This window comes from Macaca mulatta, chromosome 7 (assembly GCF_049350105.2).
Source record: "Macaca mulatta isolate MMU2019108-1 chromosome 7, T2T-MMU8v2.0, whole genome shotgun sequence".
Taxonomy (NCBI): Eukaryota; Metazoa; Chordata; class Mammalia; order Primates; family Cercopithecidae; genus Macaca; species Macaca mulatta.
The window spans coordinates 32,559,983-32,582,628 of record NC_133412.1 but is presented as its reverse complement, the minus strand read 5'-3'; the positions used below and the strand labels follow the sequence as shown (position 1 = coordinate 32,582,628).

General features: G+C 38.4%; 1 protein-coding gene across 5 annotated transcripts in view; it reads left to right on the top strand.

The window, feature by feature from the left end:
- Nucleotides 1-22,646, top strand: part of RAB27A (RAB27A, member RAS oncogene family) — a 90,917-nt gene that overhangs the window by 46,308 nt on the left and 21,963 nt on the right. For 4 of the 5 annotated variants that reach the window (XM_077937792.1, XM_077937791.1, XM_077937794.1 and 1 more), the window contains 3 exon segments: nt 12,275-12,449; nt 16,370-16,455; nt 18,147-18,250. In XM_077937792.1, coding sequence (XP_077793918.1) covers nt 12,297-12,449; nt 16,370-16,455; nt 18,147-18,250 — 343 coding nt within the window. In that variant the 5' untranslated portion in view covers nt 12,275-12,296. 5 annotated transcript variants of the gene reach the window in all.

Here is a 22,646-nt window from a genome sequence, read left to right as displayed (position 1 = left end):
AGCTATGGGTTGAGCAGACTATTGCAGTGTTGTGTGGTTGTGTCCCTTCTGAGACTGCTGTCACATTATTTGAGATATTACTAAGCAAACCAAACAGCCACACCTGTTTCCACTGTATTGCCTATGTTTTACCAATGGCATATATTCTATGTTTGCTTTTCTTTTCTATTACCCTATATTTATAAAGCAAGAGGTACTTGTCACAAACTGTAAGTCCTATAAGACCCAGTGTTTTGATGCATTTACTTTCCATAAATCTCTATAAACATTCATATTCTGATCCTGGAAGAGCCTTGGGCAACAAATAATGTCTTTTGGGTAAATGAGTCAATGGTTTCCATAAATTAAAAAAAAAAAGCCGATATCTCCTTTGAGTCATTGACATTGGTCTTCCACAACCTCTTCTGCTTTCAGGAATCATTTCAATGCCCTCTTGTTTCCTAACATATAGTTGTTTGTGTTATTTGCCTACTGGGTTATGTTGGTCACCCACTGAGGTGATGGTAACATTTCAGAAATAGTTCATGGGTTTCTGGGCTATGACTGCTTACTTTTTCTTCATCCTGGTCTTTCTCTTTAAGAAAAATTATGAACATCTGGAAGATGCTTTTAAAAATGAGGTATGTTTTGGAAGCATTTAGAAATGTGTGTGTGTGTATATATGTATTATATGTATATATTTACATGTTATATATATGTGTATATACACGTGTATATGTTTATTACATGTAACTCCCGGGTTCAAGTAATTCTCTGCCTCAGTCTCCTGAGTAGCTGGGACTACAGGCTAATTTTTTTGTATTGTTAGTAAAGTCGGGGTTTTGCCATGTTGGTTTTGAACTCCTGACCTCAAGTGATCCGCCTGCCTTGGCCTCCCAAAGTGCTGGGGTTACAGGCATGAACCACCATGCCCGACCTAGAAATGGATATTTAATTCAACACTATTTGCAGATAATTTTATTTTTTGTCTGAAGAACTTGCTATACTGGAATATCACCATCTGCTAGAAGCTGGTCTAGCAGTTTTCTAGCATTTGGTCTAAAAGTTTTCACTTTGTTTAAATGAGGGAAATGGAATATTCCTGTGTAGCAGGTGCATTTGTAAATATTAAGCCAAATGCTGTACACCTTAAAATCTCAACAGTTTCTAGCTGTGAACTTCTCTGCTGCCTCAACATCACTGTTAAGGATGGACTTATGTTATTATTATAAAACACTGTACTGATAGGAATGCACTTATGAATCTTAGGTTATAGGTGAATATAAAATGTAGTTATCTAATATTCTGAATTTAGATAAAATCAAACTCATCTTTTAATAAGAAACAAGGAAAAATCATATTCCTGTTTCCTTCTACTTTTCAAAGGTGTTAGATTTCCACTTCTCTACGCCTGAGATTTTGCACAAACAAGACAAGCTCTTTGTTTATAACGTCATTTTTTCCACTCTTGACATATTAGGGAGGGCAGGACCATATCTACACACATCTAGACCAGAAGTTGAGATGAGTAAACTGCACAGAAGACATAGGCTGTCTCCACTTATGGAAATGGGGTTCCTGCTATTGGGCACTATGCATCTTGCTTTTGAAGTGAAAGTAGCTGTGTTTCACCTCAGGGTGTAGGAATTGTAATGGGCTGTGAGAGTTGTGGCCAGGGCTCATTTGGTAAATACAAGTTGTCCCTACTCAAATATCTTGGTACATTATAAAATGCCTCTTCTATCCTGCCTCATGCCACGTGACTTCTCTTCCTTGCTTTTGGTGTCTCTGTTATGTGTTTCCTTCCAGAATGCCACGTATGGGTCCACAGTGGCATCGTTAAAAACAAAACAGACAAACAAAAAAATAAGAAAAGCCTACTGCTTTTAACGTTAAACATAAAAGCACTGATAAGCTTTATATTTCTATGCCAGTCATTTGTATATGAACATTTTCTCCAAACGAATCCCTGGACAAGGGGCTGTTAAATTATATGAAAGATATAAATGTGTTGTAATTCACATAAATGTTGATGTTCTGTGCTACCCGAAAAGTGATAGTTGTATTCACCTGCTCCTGTTTCTCTGCAAAAGTAATTTTACGCCACAAGAACTGAAGTCCATAAGCTACATAGGAACACTCGAATATTTTATTAAACATTCTAAAAAATTAAAAATATTTTCAGATAAAACATTCTTTTTAATATACCTTATGTTTCTCTTTCTAAATATTTCTCCTCTTGAGCTCAGGAGTTTGAGACCAGCCTGGGCAGCATAGGGAGACCTCATCTTCCCACCTACAAGAAAAAAAAAAAAAGCAGGGCATGGTGTATGGTTTTGTGCACTGCTGTGGTCTCAGCTACATGGGAGGCTGTGACAGGAGGATCACATGAGCCCAGGAGGTTGAGGCTGTCTCTTTATTCTCTACTGAGCTTCACGTGTTTTTGTTTGTTTGTTTGTTTTGTTTTGTTTGTTTGTTGGCTTGGTTTTTGAGATGGAGACTCCCTCTGTCTCCCAGGCTGGAACGCAGTGGTGCCATCTCTGCTCACTGTGACCTCCACCTCCCAGGTTCAAGTGATTATCCTGCCTCAACCTCCCTGAGTAGCTGGGATTACAGGCACCCATCACCATGCCCAGCCATTTGTATTTTTGTATTTTTAGTAGAGATGGGGTTTCACCATGTTGACCAGGCTGGTCTCAAACTCCTGACCTCAAGTGATCCGCCCATCTCAGCCTCCCAAAGTGCTGGGATTACAGGTGTGAGCCACCATGCCCATCTGAGCTTCACCTTTTTATTCCTTTTGCATGTTTATTCCTTTTGCATCTTTGTGAAACATCTGACTTGGGATATGAATTTTGATGTCATGTTGTGTTATGTTTATGAGAGAAGCTTAAAATGTTCAGAAAGATTGGCTTATTTGAAAACCCAAAAGCAGGTATAGTCATTGGGAGAAGTTAGACTGGGGCATGGCTAAAACCATAAGGTCTAAGGTAGGCAAGGAGTAAGAGATGCATTTTCCACATTGAGTATAACTGAGTTGGATCCCCATTGTGTGCTGGCACCCAGCATATAGTAAGCATTCAATCAATATTTATTGAATGAAGGTAAAAGATAGAGGGTCAGAAGTATCCTTACAGAGACATGATGTCAGAGAAAATAAAGTCTCGCTGTGTTGCCCAGGCTGTAGTGCAATGGTGCGATCTCGATGTGATTCTCCTGCCTCAGCCTCCAGAGAAGCTGGGATTACAGGTGCCCACCACCACGCCCAGCTAATTTTTTGTATTTTTAGTAGAGATGGGGTTTCACCATGTTGGCCGGATGGTCTCGAACTCCTTACTTTAGGTGATCCACCCGCCTTGGCTTCCCAAAGTGCTGGGATTACAGGTGTGAGTTGCTGCACCCAGCCTAGAATAATCTTATTTGAGAGGAAAATACTAAGGGACTGAGCAATTCTACAGGGAAATGGAAAATTTCATGATTACTCTGCTTGCTTTTCATTTTGAAACCATAGGAAAGAAAGATGATTTATGAGGTATGGTACAAGTATCAAGAAGAGTTTTTTGTTGTTGTTGTTTTGTTTTTTTCTTGGATTTGCAATGACCAACAAGAAGCAGACAAGCTCCCAATTTATGACTTCTCTCCTTGGCAGAGCTTATCAGGAGGAAGGGCTTCTTGACAGAGGGGCTCTGAGGACAGAAGTACAGATCCCTCAACCCAACCTCTGTAACAGCCCAAGCCTTAATCGTAAAGCAGTTTATCACTGCTATAACTGCTGGCACTGAAGAAAACTTTTGCTTCTTGAATTCAAGAAGCTATAACTGAGGTTTCTCGCTCTGAAGGAAGGAATACAGACAGACGAAAAAATACGCATACATGACTGAAATTTAGGAGACTTGAGATCTAGACTAGCCCCATATCTAACTGGTTTATTTCAGACTATTCATTTGCCTTCTCTGGGTTTCAGTTTCCTCTTCTGGAAATTAGAGCATTCAACTCATGGGTACTCCTAGGTCTGAAATTACCAAAAACCACCCAGATACAACTCATTCTTAGATTGGAATGCCAAAGTAGATTTTGTGATGGGTAGGGCACCCCAAAGTCATTGTATTTACATTGAATTTCTTTCTATGATTTTTCTGAAGGTTCAGGTACTGGTTACATTAAGAATAGGTTATAAAATTACATGCCTTGCTAATAAAGAACTTGGTGAAACTATTAGTAGTATTGTTAATAAGTTTCAATTATTGAACACTTAGCACAGGGCAAACAATGTGCTAAAAGCTTTCTGTGGGTTATCTCACTTAGTCCTTAAAACAACTCAGTGAGATTAGTACTGTTATTATCTCCATTTTACAGTTGAAAGAATAAGGCTTAGTTTAAAAAACTTGGATCAGGTCCTACAAAGTAGAAAAGTTAGAATCTGAACTCAAGCCTATTTGCCATCACACTGAGAAAACATCACTCTCTATATAGTATGAGTCTTGTCCAGACATGAAGTTCTTTTTAAGGATAATGAGCAGATAAAATAAAATCAAGTATATTTATTACATGTAGTTGTTCAGTTAATATTATTCCTCCCCTTTCTTTTGCTCTGCACTAAATATGAGTAATAGAGGGAAAATTTGGCTTTCAAAAGATGGCTGACCTGTCTGGAGTAGTTTTAGAATGATTCTTCCTAATAGTAGGGGATCCTAAGGTTGGAGTCTATGATTGACTTTAATATGACACTTCATGGAAAATCCAGGCTGTGATATGTCTGTGTGTGTGTGTGTAGGAAAGACAGAAAGAGAGGGAGAAATAGAACTAGATATTTTCCCTTTGCTCTTAACTAAATCTACTCTCTTCTATCTTGTTTCCTAAAAAAAAGCTTAAAAAGTATTTTGAAAACACTTAAATTTTTTTTAAGTGCTTTTTTCCTTCAACTTTTATTTTAAGTTCGGGGGTACATGTGCAGTTATTTTTATTTATTAAAAAATTTTATTTAAAGATGGGATGTTAATCTGTTGCCCAGGCTGCTGTGTAGTGATGTGATCATATCTTACTGCAGCCTTGAACTCCTGAGCTTAAGCAATCCTCCTGCCTCAGCCTCCCAAGCAAGTAGCTAGAACTACAGGCTAATGCTACCACACCTGCCTAATTTTTTATTTATTTATATATATATATATATATATATATATATATATATATAATTTTTTTTTTTTTTTTTCTTTAAGAGATAGGTCTTACTAGTCGCCTGGGCTAGTCTTGAACTCCTGACCTCAAGCTATCCTTTTGCCTCAGCCTCCTCAGTCACTGGTATTACAGGTGAAAATATGTTTTATTTTAAAAATAAGGAAGATGATTGACTTTCTCTCACCGGGCAATTAACACCACATAGTACATGTTGAGGAAGTGGGTGTTCCTTGCTTTCTATTGTTAATCTGATGATAGTGAGGGTGGAGAGCACTTTGAAAAAATATTTGTATAAGGAGGAGAGAGAGAAGTGAGCTGAATAAGAAAGTCTTTTGCGTATCCCAAATTAAGGTCATTCTTGGCTTTTTAGAAGACATTTCCTTGAGGTAGACAGCACTTTTTTCAAGAAGGTACAGAGTTTAAATATGTAACCTTGGCTTCAAATACTCTTAGCACATCCTTATTTTTAAAAATTAATTTTCAGTTTAGGGGTTCAGTGTACTTTCTTATACTTCTAGGAAAGAAAAGATCATTGCCTGCTTATTGACCCTTGGAAGCCAGATTGCTGGATGCTGCTGCTGCTCATAGCAGCTAATACTTACATAGGACTTACTATATGTCCTGTCCACTGTTCCAAACTTCGTGTGTATACCCTAGCTCAATCCTCACAATAGCCCTCAGAAATAGCTTTATTATTGTGCTTCATTAAGTCTAAAATATATTGATGATGCATTCTTGACCTTGCTAGAAGATGCTAACAAAAGACTTTCACACAACTGTATCTCTAGTGACACCTGATTTATAATAGCAATTGCAAGATGTCTTGGGTTGTAAGACTGAAATGTAAGATGCACCCCAGTTTTAAAGAAGTTAAAATAAGAAAGCATGTTAGAATTGATAAAATAGAATCTCATTCCTATTTTACAGACGAGGAGCCCAAGACAAAAGAGATTAAATAAATTTTCGAAAGTTACGTGACTGGACTCAAATACAGGTGGCTTGGTTGTAGAGTTTCTGCCTTTAACCTCCATGTTTTTCTCCTGTCAACAATACACTGGAATTGAGCCTATGCTAATATGTGGGTAGACTGGCCAAGACCCAGTTACTTATGCCCTCGTTGCGGCACTCATGATAGAACAGCCCCAGATCTTTCTGAGGGAGACAGTGTATATGCTATGTACAACTTGCCTCTAGGGCAGTGATGAGGATTGTTGTACTAATGTGTGTAAAGTGCTTGACATGTGGGCATCTGACCTAGGCTTCAGATACATTTTCAACAAGAGAGTGTCACAGGGAAGTCCTTCTGAAATGGCTTCCCAAACCTCAGTAGGCTGGAGTACAAGCAGGAAATGGTGAGTGTACAATGTTGTTTGGGTGCCACCAATGTCAAATTCTGGTACTATGTGTTCTCACTGTTTCCCTTTGTCCTCTGAAATGCCGACACAAAAATCATTTACATTATTAGATTTCTGTATTTGAGGAGTGGAGTATTTTCTTCCTGGAAAACAGGCCCTGGGAATACCACTCAGGACTTGAGTAATAAATTTAAAAAAATTATTTATATGAAAATCTACCATCAATTGAGACTTAACATTAAGTTGTCTTCACCTAGTAGTGATAAGTAGTGATGAGAAAACCAGGTAAGGGATTGCAAGATGGAGTTGGGAGTATAGTCTGCTATGGACTAGAATGATTTTCTGCTGAAAGATGGGGTAATTCCATTAACTCCAGGCTTTCACTAATTGGACTGCAAGCTCAGATAAGAAGGCTGCCACCCTGAACACCATGCCCAAACCTTGAAAGATCTGTTATTTTGAAAACCTGCCTGCCCCCAACTCCCTTTATTTCTCTGAAATTTCCTTATTCTTTGGAATTCTGGTCTCTGTTAACCCAGACCAGCCTGGTCAGTGTGATCAATTTTGGACAAACTCTAGACAGCATCCAAATTTGCTGAAGGTTTTCCCCAATTGAAGTCTTCATTGCTGGGTCATGGGTGAATGTTTTTCTGCCGGGTCTTTGAGGTAAGATGGGAGGTGAATTCTCAACCCAGGAAGTCTGTGTCACTCATCACATCTTTCCCTGTTATCTGAGTCATCTCCTATGCCAGTGCTCCTTTCTCCCAATCCTTTACTGTCCTCGAACACATACATGCTGTTCGAGTGTGGCGATACAGTATGTAATGGTGGAGATACATTTTTGGATACAGAATACCTACAAATGAGGTAATTTAAAAATAGAATTTGAAGTTTGTTGGTTTGGCACAAGTTTTAAGCACCACACTGTTGTTTTTGGTGCTTCCGATTGTCATTTTACATTTCTAGTTTTGAACTGTTGGGACATCTGAAATTAATTTGAAACATTTCAGACTGTTTTGAACCAGTCTATATCATTCTAAACAAGTAAGAACAATTTTATAGATAACTGTAGTTATCAAACTAATTTCCAGCAGTTTAATAGAGTTTGAGCAAGTGTGACTCAATTGAAAGTAGATTTAATTTGTCAGCAGAGTTTGATCCAGTAAAATATACTCAGAACCAACTAAAACTTATAGGAGCCTGTCAGAACCTGCATGTCCAAGTCAGAGCCTATTTGAGCTAGCTAAAACCAGTCTGAAGCAATTAAAGCTAATTATAATGAGACTCCAATAATTTTGGTTAGATATATCAGGTTTTAGCCAGAGTCAGAAAGTAGTTTTGTAGGAGAACCTCTTTTAACTCACCCTAAAATAATATGAACAAGATTCTTTTGAACAACTATGAACTTGCTGAAATGGATGGGTGTATTTTATATGGATTTGAACCTGTTTTAAAGTTGATCAGGACTCTTTTGAAATAAACATATCTTTATTAAATGAATTGCAAATGGTTAGAACCAGCTAAAAAAGATCAGAATTAGTTTGAAAGTGATCTTTGTGGCCGGGCGCGGTGGCTCAAGCCTGTAATCCCAGCACTTTGGGAGGCCGAGACGGGCGGATCACGAGGTCAGGAGATCGAGACCATCCTGGCTAATACGGTGAAATCCCGTCTCTACTAAAAATACAAAAAACTAGCCGGGTGAGGTGGCGGGCGCCTGTGGTCCCAGCTACTCGGGAGGCTGAGGCAGGAGAATGGCGCGAACCCGGGAGGTGGAGCTTGCAGTGAGCTGAGGTCCGGCCACTGCACTCCAGCCCGGCGACAGAGCGAGACTCCGTCTCAAAAAAAAAAAAAAAAAAAAAAAAAAAAAGAAAGTGATCTTTGTTAACTCAGCCGACCACTTTGAACCAGTGAGCAATACTTTGTGCTAGAAAAACATATTTTAAGCTGGCCAGAGTCAATTTGAAAATTGTTCTAGGTCTTCAGACTCAGTCTGAATGTCCACAATGGAGACAATAAGTGAGCTAACAGTTAAGTACCCAGTATATGCCAACCATTGTGCTGGGCATTCCATAAACGGTATCTCATTGAATCCTCAGAACAATGGTGTGAGGTGTAGTATGTATTCTTTTTTATAGAACAGAAACCTGGAAATCTAAGGCTCAGAGACATCCAAGTAATTGGTATCTGGGAGATTTGGGATTTCAAACCCAGCTCTGCTTGATTTTATGAGTTTCCTATTAGGTTACCTTGTAAAATACCATACTAGTGGTCACTTTAAAGCCCAATATTGCATTTGTAACAAAAATGAGTAACGGACATGAAGCTTGGGGTAGAACAGACATTGGACTTGGAACTAGGAGATCTAGATTCCAGATTGTGCAAATCAGTCTGCTTCTCTGGGTTCTGTTTTATCCTTTAGAAAACTGAACCCAGAGAGTGGAAGGTCTGAACATTTATTTTCAGATCAAGAAAGCAGATAATTGTCTTAAAGATACAATCTGAAAAGTGCAAACTATGATTAATATTGATGGTGGTATCTATACTTTCAGTTTGCGGTATTTGGTTTGTTAATAGTCCCTTTATGATTACTTGGCCACTATTGCTATTGCGAATAGAAAACAAAACTCATGAAGATCACTTGTAGACTTACATGTGTGATTATCCATGGAAATGAAACACATTAAAGATAGTTTAAGTCTTTGAATTCCACTTAAGTGGGTTTAGAGAATTCTAGAATATGATGCCATTAGTGACAGCATTTTTTCATGTACCTTAAGTGATATAAAAAACATAGTTATATCAACTTTTTTTTTTCAAATTAAAAATAAAGAGGAAATAAGGTAGCCACAGTGTCTTCTTGCATCATTCTCACTGCAGGATCGGTATTGTTTTCTGCTGCTCCATTCAGTTTGAGGGGAAGCCCCCAAATGAGTCAACATTATCTGGACTTGCTTTTCAATTCTTAGCTCTTATTTCCAATAACTTAGAGCCAGGTGTGATGCTGTGATGTGACATGCCATAATGTTGACGTCCAAGTTGTCGGTTTTTGGAGAGGAATTCTGTTATATGTCATTAATACTGGTGACCTACACTTGCAAATACCCAACTATAAAGATAGGTAAGGCATCATCTGTGAAGTGTCACTCTTTATGGTGTGCAAATAGAATTTTGAATGTTTGTAGAGGCTCTGCCCTTATCCACGGGCTGACCATACCTGAAACGTGAGGTTGCAGATCTGCACTGAAGCACTCTGAGGAAACACCCTGCAGTGGCTCTTGGGGCTCAGCATTCAGGAGTTTTCAGCATAAGGTGAGTCACCAAGTTGAGGATAGGGTAAGGGAGGCAACATTGAAAACCAGTCAGTATTCTTGTCTGAGTTTTTATTAATTTTATGGATACATAGAAATAGTCCTATAGGAAGCACTGAGTATGGCAGCCAAGTTTCTGGATATGGGGCTGGGTAAAAAGGATATAATGCCAGGACTCAGTAGCATCTAATGCAGGACATCTGGCATGTATATAGATAGATAAATATGTATGTTTTTGAATAGTCATGTAGAGTTGTCAGTGTTAATGAGATAGTTATTTTTATGATTTTTCAGGAGAGTTTGTTGGCATTGGGGAGAATGGAGAGAGGTTGGTTAATGTGTACAAGCATACGGTTAGATGGAAATAATAAGTTCTAATGTTCAACAGTAGACTAGGGTGACTATAGTTAACAAAAATGTATTGTGTATTTCAAAATAGCTAGAAGAGAGTACTTGAAATGTTCTCAATGCATAGAAATGATAAATACTCGAGGTAATAAATACCCTAAATACCTTGATCATTACATTCTGTGCATGTAACATTGTGTTGATGTGATCATTACATTCTATGCATGTAACAAAATATTACATGTACCCCATAAAAATGTACAAATATTATGTATCAATAAAATTTTAATAAAAAAGTAAACCTTCCCTGGAGAGAGATCCCATTTCTAGTTGGACTGATATTTTGGTTTTGAATCTATTTAGAGGGTAAAAACAAATCATGAAAAGTACTGATTGCAAAGAACTAAAAAATAGCCATGGTTAGGTATTGCTGATATAAATGAATTTTTCTTCCTTAAGGTAGACTTTTGTTTTAGTCAGTATTGAAGAGCTGAATTTTTAGCAGTTCTTGATAGAATACCCAGGTAAATATAGGTAAGCGAGCCCTTGGTTGTGGGACTATGGTCTCTGAGCAGTGACTGTTTAAATCTGGAACTCAGTTCCCAAGTGAGCAGTGATATTCCAAAGAAGTCTGACATAACATGTAGTACATATTAATAGTAATATGTAAGGAAGCAGGGAGTAAATTTACTTGTGAAATAACAGTGTCTTTGAAGGAACTGTAATAACATGTGAAAATGAATAGAATAAATGAAATTGCCTAGATGTCCATGTAAAAAGAGAGAAAAGGCAAGGTTCTAGCACTAGGAGACTTTGTTTCTTTCTTTTTTAAAATTTCCATAGGTTTTTGGGGGAACAGGTGGTGTTTGGTTACATGAGTAAGTTCTTTAGTGGTGATTTCTGAGATTTTGAAGGACCCATCGCCCAAGCAGTGTACACTGTATTCAATCTGTAGTCTTTTATCCCTCACCCCCCTCCCACTCTTTCCAACGAGTCCCCAAAGTCCATTGTATCATTCTTATGCCTTTACATCCTCATTGCTTCACTCTCATTTATGAGTGAGAACATATGATGTTTGGTTTTCCATTCCTGAGTTACTTCACTTAGAATAATGGTCTTCAATTTCATCCAGATTTCTGTGAATGCCATCATTTCATTCCTTTTTGTGGCTGAGTAGTGTTCCATGTTGTGTGTGTGTATATGTATGTGTGTGTGTGTATATGTGTGTGTATATATGTGTGTGTGTGTGCATATATATCTCTCTGTGTGTGTGTGTGTATATATATATATATATATATATATCTCACAGTTTCTTTTTCTGCTCATTGATTGGTGAGCATTTGGACTGGTTCCTTATTTTTGCAATTGCAAATTGTAGCACTAGGAGACTTTGAAAAAGGAGGGGAAATTGGAACCACTTGTACTCTAACAATTACTGTTATTCCTTGTAACATTCTCCTTCCTCTATTTTTCTTGTATTAGTTTTTATTCTATATAGTCTGCAGATAAGACTTAGTGACTGTTACTTTCTTGTTGATTATCATTCTCACTTGAAATTTTTGTCCTATTTTGATACTATAATATGTATGTTTTTATTTTGATTTTTATTTATTTTTTTATTTTGAGACGGAGTTTCGCTCTTGTTGCCCAGGCTGGAGTGCAATGGCGCAATCTTGGCTCACCACAACCTCCACCTCCCAGGTTCAAGCGATTCTCCTGCTTCAGCCTCCCGAGTAGCTGGGATTATAGGGATGCACCACCACGCCGGGCTAATTTTTGTATTTTGTAGAGATGGGGTTTCTCCATGTTGGTCAGGCTGGTGTCGAACTCCCGACTTTCGGTGATCCGCCTGCCTTGGCCTCCCAAAGTGCTGGGATTACATATATGTTAAATTAAAACTACACTGTTAATTACTATTTCAATAGCTTCTCATCTAGCTAGTTATTGGGTCTTCAAGGATGGTGACCAATATGTATGTAACCCTCTTTTCATACAACCCGTAGACATACAGGTTAACATTAGGTGTTAAGCTGAATATTGTCATCATTTTTAAATGGATAATTAATGTTTTCTAATGGATTTTAATTAAAAAAATTTGTGTGTATTTTACAGGTGAACCACTGAGTTCTTCATTATGTCTGATGGAGATTATGATTACCTCATCAAGTTTTTAGCTTTGGGAGACTCTGGCGTAGGGAAGACCAGTGTACTTTACCAATATACAGATGGTAAATTTAACTCCAAATTTATCACAACAGTGGGCATTGATTTCAGGGAAAAGAGAGTGGTAAGTTCTGTATCCTTCTGTGTAAAAATGTAATCTTTGAGTCAACATTTGCTGGTCTGTTTAGTTTACTTTGTAGGAATTAGGAGGACAAAGGTCGGGATCTGAAATTAAAAGGTACGTAGGAAAGTGAGTTATATTCAATCCAGGCAACATGATTGAAAAGGTTGTGCTGACAACATTTCATATAAAACCAGGCAGACAAAGTGGAAGTAGACAGTTCTTTAAAATGTCACCTTGGTACTCTTTTGGCTTGTGTCTTCTCTTCTGGACTCCAATAGTTATTTGTCTACCTTTGTCTTGAAGCCTGCCAGCCACTTTGCCCCTCATACTCTTGTTTCATGGGCTGTATCTTCCACCTTTGGTATCTTATTATTTTTAATGGCATTTCTCCTAATAAAATCTCAGCAATTCTGCATGGAATACTAACTGGCAGAACTCATCACTGCTGCCAGGAGGGTGAGGTTGGAGTAGGAATGGGGAATGCCAGTAGTGAATGTGATGTTCTGCAGAATGTTAAAGAGAGAAGCTTTTATTTACTTATTTTTTTAAGGACTTTAAGACTGAAAGTTATTCTAGTGTTGGAGGGGAAGGAAGAAGGTCATTGTGTCACAGTTGCAGATGAGGAAAGACGGCCTTCTCCTTAGATTACATTTGTTGCTGAAAAATCCATTGTTAGCATGAAGCAGGTAAACAAGTGGTCAGGAAATTAATGACAAAGGTCCTTGAATGGATCACATTCTGTCAGGGGGGAAAGGCTTTTAGGACAGAAGAACGTTCTCTTTTGCCCATTCTAGGTCTTTTATTCTACTACCAGAGAGTCTTATAGAGATTAAGACCCACTGAATAACAATAGGGCCCTAATGAAATTTTTAGTATTGACGTATAGTTGATAGAATCTGTATATATGTATGTGATTATTTTTGTTGGTTACTTATTTTATAACTTAAAAAATAGATTTGTTGAGATATAATTCACAAGAAAAGGAAATCCATCCATCTAAAGTATAAAAATTGAGTGGTTTTTAGTATATTTGGAGTTGTGTGGCTATCACAGCCATTGAATTTTGGAATAGTTTCATACCTCATACCTATTAGCAGACATTCCTCTTTCTACCTCCCCTTAGCCACCAGGAATTTTCTATCTGGCTTCTGCACACGTCATATAAATGGAATAATATATGGCCTTTTGTGTCTGGCGTCTTACACTTAGCCTGATGTTTCCAAGGATCTTCCATGTTGTAGCTTGTATCAGGACTTCATTACTTATGATGGCTACATAATACTCTTTTGTATTGATACACCATTTTGTTTATCCATTTGTCTGTTGATAGATACTGTATTCTTTTTCTATTTTCTAGTGTATCATTTTAATTCCTTTTTTAAATTATATATTTTTGAGTTCTTTTTTAATAGTTCCTTTGGGGATTACAATTATTTTAATTTTTCACAATCTAATTTTGATTAATAGCAACTTAATTTTAATACTGTGTAAAACTTTGCTCTTATATGGCTCTGTTTTCTCCCCTTGTTTTGTGCCATTATTGCTATACAAATGACATCTTGCTACATCGTGTGCCCATCATCAACACAGCTTTACAATTATTGCTATATGCAGTTAATTTTTCTTTTCTTATCTTATCTTTTTTTTTTTTGAGACAGGGTCTTTGTTGCTCAGGCTGGAGTGCAGTGGTGAGATCTCGGCTCACTGCAACCTCTGCCTCCCAGGTTCAAGCAATTCTCCTGCCTCAGTCTCCCAAGTAGCTAGGATTACAGGCACTCGCCACCATGCCCAGCTAATTTTTTATGTTTTTAGTAGTGCTGAGATTTTGCCATGTTGGCCAGGCTGGTCTTGAACTCCTGGCCTCCAGTGATCTACCCATCTTAGCCTCCCAAAGTGCTGGGGGATGACAGGCGTGAGCCATCACTCCCAGCCTGCAGTTAAATTTTAATCTGGTGGAGGAAAAGAGCGACAAAGAAAAAAACGTTTATACTGTTTTTTATATTTACCATGCAGTTACATTTTTACTGGCGCTCATTATTTCTTTGTGTGGATTTAAGTTACTGTCTAGTGTCCTCTCAGCTCAGTCTTGAGAGTTGTCTTTAGTATTTCTTGTAGGGCAGGTCTGCTAGAGATGACTTTTCTCGGTTTTGTCTTAATTTATCCTTTAATTTTAGAGGACAGCTATGTTACTGATTTTTAAGTTCTTTGAATATATTTATAATTCCTGATGTAAAGTCTTTGTCTGATAAGTTTAACATCTGGGCCTTCTCAGGAATAATTTCTATTAGTTGCTTTTTTCCTGTGCGTGAGCCATCCTTTCCTGTTTGTGTGTCTTACAAGTTTTGCTGAAAACTGGACATTTAAAATAATGTGTCTATTCTAGGATTCTTTCCCCTACCTGGGTTTCTTGTTTTTACTGCATATTTATTTGTTTTTGTTGTTGCTGTTTGTTTGTTTGATAATGTTTCTAGGATAATTCTGCAAAATCTGTATTCTTTGTAGGCAGCTACTGAAGTCTCTGCTCAATGAACTTAGTGGACAGCTAATGAGTGGATGAAGTTTATTAAATTCCTTGAACCAATAAGTCTCTTAGCTTTTTCTGAGAGTCTCTGTGTGTTTGTTGGGGTATGTGTTTAATACGACTGCAGGCAGTTTACAACTCTGCCTTAGCTTTTATTTTCTGCCTGAGAAGAACCTCAAAGTCAGTCAGAAGTGAGAGATTAGGACCTTTTTAGATCTTTCCTGGGCATTTATAGAGCCCTGCCCATGAACATGGCCTTATAGCTTCCAAGAAATATTTGGGAGCATTATAGAAATCTCATTTTCTGTTTTTAAATTTTGTTTTGTTGTTGTTGTTGTTGTTGTTAGAATTTTGTTAGCCCTAACTGGTATTGCTACCTCTGGTAGCTGTGATGTTAAATAAATTACTGCTAATAGTTTTCAACAAATGCCCTTGGGGATAGGGCTGTTCTCAAAGAGCAAGCTTTGAGTGAGGTCAAATAAAAACAAAGCTGGGGCATGGAGCTTTCCAAGGGGCTTCCTGACAATTTTTCTCAGTATGGGACTTTTAGGGAGCTCCAAACCTATTGTGCCTCCGCTGTCCACAGTGGTGGCTAGGCTGATGTTTTCACAACTACCACATTTGTGCAAGTGGTTTTTAAGTCTTCTAAAAGCTGGGGCAAGGTAAAAAAACACCTCAAAGCTTACTGTTTTTACTGATATTCAGCTGTTTTTCTTGAATAAATGCTCCTTGGAATGTTGCAAGTCTTTGTTAATTTCTGGAGTACTGAAAAAGTTGATGTGGACAATTTTTACCAGTGTTTTTGTTGCTATTGTAGAGGAAGAAATTTTTAACGGTCCAGTGTGGGAGCTAAACAGTAGGTACGCATGGACATAAAGACAGAAACAGTAGACACTAGGGTCTCCAAAAGGGGGAAGGGAGCAAGACAGGGGCTGAAAAACTACTTACTGGGTACTACGTTCACTGTTTGGGTGATGAGTTCAATAAATGCTCAAACCCCAGCACTATGCAATCTATGTCACAATCCTGCACGTGTACCCCCTGGTTAAACCAACAAAAAAGATGAGATTGGAAAAAGCCATAGAAATGTAATATTTCCTGAAACTAGTGACCCAAGAGAACTTTGAGGAAAGATAAGCTAATTATATTATATTTTATACAAGTTATTTTTTATACATATTTTACAATATATTTATAAAATATATACATATATTTCAGTATAATTTATTACATTACCTGGATATAATTATTTGACATAAATACAAACGTGGTTGTATTCCATATGGGATTCTCTTTGGAAGTTTAGATGCCTTAGGGATTTGTACTGAATAAAAAGGTGAGAAGGGTTCACTGGTGTCAGAAGTTCTCTTTTATTTTCTCTTTCACTTTGCTGTTTTAGGTGTACAGAGCCAATGGGCCGGATGGAGCCATTGGCAGAGGCCAGAGAATCCACCTGCAGTTGTGGGACACAGCAGGGCAGGAGAGGTATGAGATCTTCAGTTATGTGCTCCTTACCGAAGGAAAGGGAGAAATAGTTACATTCTTTAAACAGTGACCTGAGCAGGAAAAAGCCAGCCAATTCATTGGTTTGTACTTGGATAAAGAATGCTGCCAAATTAGCAGGAAATTTGTCAGTCTGAGATGAGAATGGTGGCTTTATTTCATACAGGGTCAAAGGAGACGTTAGGATTCTTACTTGGGGACTTTTTTCTTTTCCTTCTTTTAATTTTTTGACATAGACACTTTGCTCCATTTCCTTTTGCTGTTTACTCAACCACAAGAAAGTGGCCAAGTTACATGCGTTATTCTTACCTGATTGTTGAAACCTAGTGGGAAATCTGGTTGGAATTAATTCATATGACCAGAGAATACTTGACCAAAATAAGCCACATCAAATCTTGATATAAAGTTCTTTCAGTTAGCTAAAACTTCTGTTTTCTCTCAAAACCACCTTGAAGGATTTGTTTTTTAACTTTTTATTATGGAAAACTTCAAGGATATTCAAAAGTGGAAGGATTATATGATAAACCCAGGTTCCCATTACTCAGCTTCAACAATTATGAAATTGTGACCAATAGAATTTCATTAATACCCCTTACCTCTTCTCACTCCCACCCCCTTGCCATATAATTTGGAAGCAAATTCCAGACATCATATTATTTCATTTGTAATACTTGTGGTATGTAGCTCTAAAAGATAAGAACTCTTTTTTTTTTTTTTTGAGGCAGAGTTTCGCTGTTGTTGCCCAGGCTGGAGTGCAATGGTGCGATCTCAGCTCACCACAACCTCTACCTCCCTGGTTAAGTGATTCTCCTGTCTCAGCCTCCCGAGTAGCTGGGATTACAGGTGTGCACCACCACACCCAGCTAATTTTGTATTTTTAGTAGAGACGGGGTTTCTCCACGTTGGTCAGGCTGGTCTCGAACTCCTGACTTCAGGGATCCGCCCGCCTTGGCCTCCCAAAGTGCTGGGATTATAGGCGTGAGCCATGGCCCCTGGCCAAGAACTGTTTTAAATAAAAACATTGATGAAAAGTATTTGAGAAAAACCTAATATTGCTGATTAGATGACAAATTCATACCAATATTTTCTTCCCTAGAGCCTGCCTGTCAGTTACAGATTTTACGTATAGGCAAAGACAGAGGAAACTGACTGGTGGTGGGGTGGGATTGGGGGTGGGGAGAGAGAGAGAGAAGACGGAGAAGACAGGAGGATAAAGCCTTGGAAGGCAGAGTACCAAGACAGAATAGGGTCTGAGTCAAGACATTCTTACCTTCAAGTCAAACAAAGGGCAATCAGAGATAAGAGATCTCTGCATATTCTGAAATTAAAAGATCATGGAACACATTGTAATGTTAAGTCAAGCTTTCACAGAAGGAAAACATACACTATTGCATTTGGCCAAATTAACTCATAATTGTACAATAAATTCTTGGCTGAGACTAAGATCACAAGCTGGTTCTTGTCATCCCTGTCCAGCAGGCTGTGTTTTCAAATCACATGGTCTGTTAACACTTAAACTGATAAAAGTGATAACTATCCTCTACACTTTTGAAATATCACCATGTAGCTTGTCATTGGTAAACTTTTGTAAGAGGCTGAAGGCATTGCTTGTAGCTTTATATTTCAGGAGTGGGGCGATGGTTTAACTTACCATTCTGCTTTTATGTTCCTAGGTTTCGTAGCTTAACAACAGCATTCTTCAGAGATGCTATGGGTTTTCTTCTACTTTTTGATCTGACAAACGAGCAAAGTTTCCTCAATGTCAGAAACTGGATAAGTAAGTGTTATTGTTCCCCAGTGTCCTGCTACACACTCCTCTCTTATTTATAGAATGCCCTCTTAAGCTCTACTTCTGTGATACGTTGTTTTGGAGGAGATCTCAGTGCAAATACTATTTTAAGGAGCAAGGTTTTTAGTTTAGGGACAAAGATAATTGAAATACGCTGCTTCTCCCTGGTACTGATAACTGATTTGTTGAGTACTTCCTGTGCTCCAGGTACAAGGCAACACTTTATGTGTGCTCTCCTTTTCAGTCTATCCCACAGAACAGATTCTTTTTCCCATTTTATAGATGAGGAAGTAGAAGCCTAGAGAAGTTAAATCTCTAAGTATCTGCTTGTCTATTGTATGCTATCAATTCTTCTATCATCTCTGGGCATTACATGTATATTACATAGATGCAGATAGCTTTTGAAGACTTAATGGTTCATACCCCTGGCTTCATGTCTTTTCTGTGCTTAGAGTCCCCTTCTAGGTTTTAGGGTTAGAGCATCTTTCAGAAGGATTCTGCCATGGGAAACTCTACAACTGCATTGGTAAAAGTGGTCCCCAGTGCAATGTATGTCAACCTTTATTTTGGAGAGATTTTAACCTCCTAAATGGTTCGTAGCCATTTAGAATTCTGCCACTTGACTGCATAACAGCTTTCAAATGTATGTTTTCCTTATTTGGTCATATTAGTGTAACCCTAGAGAAGCTATTAGAGAAGCCAGTAATATTAAATTTTTAATGTCTAAATCTATGAAACACCGATTTAAAAAGACCTGATACTTAAAAATTACTTACTGTTTTGGGATTTTGAAAGGGTAATTGGCTGTAGTTTTGATAGTAGAAAACCTTATTTTAAAAATGAGTTTAAAAATAATTTAGTGCACTGTGGTTTTCACATACTTTGTGTCTGATCCTCACAATCACCCTGGGCAAAGATTCAGGTCAGTGTTGCGTCCTTATTTCAGGAGAAGGACATTGAGCCTTAAAAAGTAATAGACTTATCCAAAGATATGAAGCTTTGGCTGTCAGTTTAATGGACTTTTATGACCGTTCTCAGGTCAGTTGGCCACTAAGAGTTGAAGAGCTATTAATTACTTTAAATATGAGTTCCCCAAATATAATAATGCTTACTGGGACTTCACTTCGCTAGATGCCTGGCTGAGTTGCATACCTCATTATTTCCCTTGTAGCTGAATGACAGTGGCTACTTATGGTCCCTTACTCTCAGTCCATGCTCATCATCCCTCCTTTGCATCATCAGAACAAGTTGTGGGGCTTTTTAAAATCAACCATTTTACAAGGATCACTGGAGAGTGCTCATAGAATCTTAGCATCGAAAAATAGCCCACCTGTTTTTCACAGGTAGACACTAAAACTCTGAGACATTAGATAAATATTGCCTATCCTGGCTAACTAGTTGGATAAAGAACAAAATTATGTGAAAATATGTATACACATTGATGCATTTTGTTTTCCTTAGTAAAAGAATCCTTATTGCTCAATTAGATAAAGAACACTTATATGTATTGAGGATTTTATGTCTTTAATGGAAAGTATTCTGCACCCCCTACCATTTAAACAAAAAGGTATAATGTTCAGTGTCAGAAGTGGTAATATCAAATCTTAATTAGGAATAAACATTTGTTAATTATCTGTACTTTCAATTTTTCTTCTTCCTGTAAGCATTTTGACTATTACAAGGATCATTCATTTGTTATCTTTTTTTTTTTTTTTTTTTTTGAGAGGGAGTTTCTGCTCTTGTTTCCCAGGCTGGAGTGCAGTGGTGTGGTCTCGGCTCACTGCAACCTCCGCCTCCTGGGTTCAAGTGATTCTCCTGCCTCAGCCTCCCAAGTAGCTGGGATTACAGGCGGACACCAACACACCCAGCTAATTTTTGTATTTTTGTAGAGACTGGATTTCACCACGTTGGCCAGGCTAGTCTCCAACTCCTGACCTCAGGTGATCCGCCTGCCTCGGCGTCCCAAAGTGCTGGGATTATAGGTGTGAGCCACAGTGCCCGGCCCATTTCTTATTTTTTAATTAAAATAATAGCTTAATACACACAAATACACACACGCACATGCGCGCACACACACACAACACACACACATAAAAATCAGTGGTGAGTGCCAGAACGCAGTGTTGCATTAAAGAAGTAGCTGACTCGTGGGCCCTGATTGGCCTGGGAGAGGAGAGCAGGTCTATATACCCTCCCCTTTTCCTTTGCTCCTTGCAGACCCTTCCCTCTCAGTCAGTCTCTCCATGCCCTCCTGACAAGGGTGATACAAGTCTAAAGTAAGCCCCACTCAGTTGAGGAGACAGAACAGAGGCTCAGTCCTCTGGGCCTGGATTGAAATCTGAAAGGAATTTGGTAGTGTGGTAGTCACTGCCCTGTCTTCCTGGAGTTCAGAGGAGTAAGCAAGTCATTCCCGGAGTCACTCTTCATCCAGTGCTAGTGTGTTTCCTAAGGAAACTTTAAAGTAGCCTACATTTCTAAACTTTCTTCTGTAGACTCACGTAAGTGGTGCAAGAACCCAACAGTATGTATTTTACATATTTTTACCTCTTTATTTTTTATTCTCATTATTCTCTCTATCTGAAAAACCCTTTCCACACCTGCCCCCGTATTTTTTTTTTTTTTTTTTTGAGATGGAGTCTCGCTCTGTCGCCCAGGCTGGAGTGCAGTGGCCAGATCTCAGCTCACTGCAAGCTCCGCCTCCTGGGTTTACGCCATTCTCCTGCCTCAGCCTTCCAAGTAGCTGGGACTACAGGCGCCCGCCACCTCACCCGGCTAGTTTTTTGTATTTTTTAGTAGAGACGGGGTTTCACCATGTTAGCCAGGATGGTCTCGATCTCCTGACCTCATGATCCGCCCATCTCAGCCTCCCAAAGTGCTGGGATTACAGGCTTGAGCCACCGTGCCCGGTCACCTGCCCCCATTTTTTAACCAACTGGAGTTCTGCTTATTCTTTAAAACCTAGCAAAGATGGCCTCTGTGAGATTTTCTGTGATAACCTTAATTATGTTAGATTTTTTCCCTCTTCTTAACCCCTGTTACATTTTATACTGTTTATAGGATCCTTATCACGTCCAGTGCCAGATGGTAGTTATTTATGTAGGTGACTTTTTTCTTAGTGAAGTTTTTAAAATAACTGATTAATTCACTTTTTAGATAAGCACAATCTTAGTAGAAAAATTAGGAAAAATGAGACAAAAAGAAGAGATCACCAATAATCATGCTTCCTAGACTGCCCAAAATAAATACTGTTAACCAGAATTCCTGGTGATACTTACATGCTCTTCTAAATGCTTTAATATATTAACTTGGTAGTTCTCAAATGTGAATGTGCATCTCAGTCACCTGGCGGACTTTTTAAAACACAGATTTCTAGCCCCATTTCCAGCATTCCTGATTCAGTAGAGCTGGGGTGGGACCTGAGACTTGGCATGTCAACAAATTCTTAGGTTATGCTAAGGCTGGTGGCTCACAGTCTTTACCTGCAGAATTGCTGGATTAATTCATTTTAATCCTTACCTTGACTGTATAAAGTAAGTAGTATCATTATCACCATTTACAGATGGGGAAATTGAGGCAGTCAAATAGCTTCATCAGGGTCACACAGCTAGTAAATGGCAGAGCCAGGATTCAACCCTAGGTACACTGGATTCTGAGTCCTTGCCCATAGCCATCACACTGGGCATGGACCCTATAACACCTTATAAGGCATTAACAGAGCACAGAACCACTCTGGAGACCAGAAAGATAATGAGGTAACCATGAAGCAAGTCTTGAAGGAAGGTTGTGGTTAAGTATTCAACGATGTGGGAACAGCATGTGTAACAACCTGGAGGAAAGAAAGGGCATGGCTTTTCATGAAATGGTACACAGTTTAGTCTCTCCTCTGTAGGTCTTATTACCCCAGTTGCCCCATGAGGGCAAAGAACTGTTGTGAAATTCCACGCAGAGTATCAAGCCTGTGCTAATGCTCAGTAAACACCTACCTCCTTGACTTTCTCATGATAAGATATAATGAACACGACTTCATAATGAGGAACTAAAATGTCCACACTTTTCTGGTTAACCATGATGAAAAAATAAATTAGGCCATAAACTTTGAAGTATGACTTACTGTGAAAGTTTAGGCCTTAATTTTATTCTGGGGTTGATGAATAAGAAATGAGGTGTTATTTTCCTGCTTTGAAAGATTAAACTATTTAGCTTAGTGAAGCTCTTTGGTTTGAGTCAATTGCTTTTTATAATTGTGCCTATTTGCAGGTTTTCAGGTGAAATAAATGCTGTGGAAGAAGAATTACAGTCTTCTGCTTCCACTTGGTTTTTGGTGACAGAATCATTTACTGTTTATTCTGGGTCTTTTCTTCTCATTGAAGCCTGTATCTTGTTT